Source organism: Dipodomys ordii, unplaced genomic scaffold (genome assembly GCF_000151885.1).
Source record: "Dipodomys ordii isolate 6190 unplaced genomic scaffold, Dord_2.0 Scaffold22, whole genome shotgun sequence".
In the NCBI taxonomy this organism is placed as follows: domain Eukaryota; kingdom Metazoa; phylum Chordata; class Mammalia; order Rodentia; family Heteromyidae; genus Dipodomys; species Dipodomys ordii.
Genome location: NW_012267238.1, coordinates 4,314,504 through 4,317,309, shown reverse-complemented (window position 1 = coordinate 4,317,309; position 2,806 = coordinate 4,314,504). Strand labels below are relative to the sequence as shown.

Here is a 2,806-nt window from a genome sequence, read left to right as displayed (position 1 = left end):
ATGCTAAAAGCAAAAGGAAATTACAATCTTTGCATAAGAGATCTGATATCCCCAAAAGGACTGTTTGGGACATGGAAATGAAACCCCAAGAAGTTTTTCCATAGCACTGAATGTAATTACAATTAAGTAATTACATGATTCATTGATTAGTGTCTTCCTTAACCACTTCTCTGTCTTGATCATCTTATCTACTAAATATCCAATCAATGACACATGGTTTGTATATTGTACATACCTTTTTCTATACTTGATTTAAAAGGCAAACGGAATAGGATGAAGGATTAGTTAATTAAAGTGGACATTCTACAATTCTCATTCCAGAACCAGTGGGTATTCTGTTTCCAGGCAGGCCTCTTTCCCTGCACAACTCATGAGCAACCAGCATTAACTCACCATGGAGACCACAACCTGTAATGGATCAGGCGACTCCTGGACCATCTTCTACCTCACCGGCATCCCCTCTCTGCCAAAATCCTTTTTCCTTCCTGTCTTCTTCATCTTTCTCTTTCTCTACCTGCTCATCTTGGTGGGCAATGCCCTGATCCTGGTGGCAGTGGTGGCAGAGCCCAGTCTCCACAAACCCATGTACTTCTTCCTCATTAACCTCTCAGCTTTGGACATTCTTTTCACCACAACCACAGTCCCCAAGATGCTGTTCCTGTTCCTGCTTGGAGATCGATTCCTCAGTTTCCCTGCCTGCTTCTTGCAGATGTACCTCTTCCATAGCTTCTCCTGCTCAGAAGCCTTCATCCTGGTGGTCATGGCCTATGACCGCTATGTGGCTATCTGCCGCCCACTGCACTACCTGGTCCATATGACCCCACAGACCAATGCTGCGCTGGCAGCCAGTGCCTGGCTCACTGCCCTTCTCCTGCCCATCCCAGCAGTGGTGCAGACCTCCCAGATGGCCTACAACGACATTGCTTACATCTACCACTGCTTCTGTGACCACCTGGCTGTGGTCCAGGCCTCCTGCTCTGACACCACCCCACAGACCCTCATGGGCTTTTGCATCGCTATGGTGGTGTCCTTCCTTCCCCTTCTCCTGGTGTTGGTCTCGTATGCCCGCATCCTGGCATCTGTGCTTCGCATCAGCTCTCAAGAAGGACGCTCAAAAGCCTTCTCCACCTGTAGCTCCCACCTCCTGGTGGTGGGCACCTACTACTCATCCATTGCCATCGCCTATGTCTCCTACAGGGCTGACCTGCCTCTCGACTTTCACATCATGGGCAATGTGGTATATGCTATTCTCACACCTGTTCTCAACCCCCTCATCTACACGCTGAGGAACAAGGATGTCAAGGCAGCCATCACCAAAATGGCATGTCCCCAGGAGCCAAAGAATGCTGGGAAGCCCTGATTCAAAGGGATAACTTGATCTTTTCTTGTACACATCAAAAATGGTAGAGGCAAAGTGGAAAATTCAGCCACCCAAGTTACAAGGACAATAATTCTCAAAATATGGTCCTAAGTGTTTCTCCATGATCATCAAATAAAAGTATTTTCTGAATTCCTTGACAAAATATGGATAGGACCTTTCTATTCCATTTTAATGCTGTGAATCTCAAATTTAACAAGACCATAAATACAATGGCAATCACATTACTATTTATTCCAGCAATATTAATTATCAGCAACTCTCAGTATTTGGTAAGAAATTCAGTTTATGAACTTGAATATCTTTTTCCAAAGTTTCTGAAAATCTCTATCATTTTAAGTGCATAGATATGACTCATTCTTTCCCTATATGCACTGCTTTCTTTGTCCTTCTTTCCTTTCCTCCTTCCTTCCTTCCTTCCTTCTTTCCTTGTTTTCCTCTCTTTTTCTTTCTTTTTTTTTGCTGGTTGTAGGACTTAACTCAGGTTCTCATGCTTTCTTGTGGCTTTCTTTGCTCAAGGCTGGAGCTTTACCACTTGACCAAACTTACACTTCTGGCATTTTGCTAGTTAACTGGAGATAAAAGACTTGTAGATCAATCTGCCAGGGCTTGCTTTGAACCTCAATACTCAGATCTTAGCCTTCTGAGTAGCTAGGCTAACAGGCACCAACCACCAGTGCTCAGCCAGAAGTAACTTCTCAGTTTTACCAAAAGAAAAAAAGTAAAGGAAGCAAACAAAAACTGAATTATGCAGTTTAGTAAAGTATTGCGTTATTCCTGGATTCCACTTTCAGTAGTCTTATCCCCCAACAGTCAGAAAGAGCTTCTAGAAACTAAGTGGGAAAAAATCTTTTGAGTGTTCTTGTTTCTGACACTGGAAGACTGGAGTGTGAGCTCATGGTCTTTTATCTGATTTTTATGCATTTTCTAGCATCCTGTTCTTCACTGCTTTAAAGGGATGTCTAGACTTCAGCGGGACCACAATCCTCAAATTCAAAATGAGACAGATTGGTAAACTGTCCAGCCTTGGGTTTCAGGAGCTATTAGATTTAACCTAAGGCCTGGAAAGGAATATTTTATTTCTCATAATTCTACTACCAACCAATAAACAACTCCTAAATAGCCTCCATGCTACTACTCAAGTTTTGTTTGGAGATTCTGTCTGTGTGCAGACCTTCTCTTCTGGGATTAACTACCCAAAGCTTTGGGTTTGCTGGGATCCTGGGTCATGATAATACAAGCCTCCTTTTACATGGAGCAAAAGATTATTCACATACTGGGCACCAGTGGTCCATAGCTGTAATCCTATCTACTCAGGGAGCTGAGATCTGAGGATCATGGTTCAAAGCCAGCCCAGGCAGGAATGTCTGTGAGACTCTTAATTTTTGGTCTGTCATGGGACTTGAACTTAGAGCCTTGGTGCTATCC

At 43.5% G+C, this 2,806-nt stretch overlaps 1 protein-coding gene across 1 annotated transcript; it reads left to right on the top strand.

Annotated features, from left to right (window-relative positions):
• The first annotated feature begins 394 nt into the window (after window positions 1-394).
• LOC105984019 (olfactory receptor 2AT4-like) lies at window positions 395-1,360 on the top strand. The gene has a single exon (XM_013014062.1). It carries the CDS (start codon window positions 395-397, stop codon window positions 1,358-1,360), a length of 966 nt encoding a protein of 321 aa, XP_012869516.1.
• The last annotated feature ends 1,446 nt before the right edge of the window (window positions 1,361-2,806 follow it).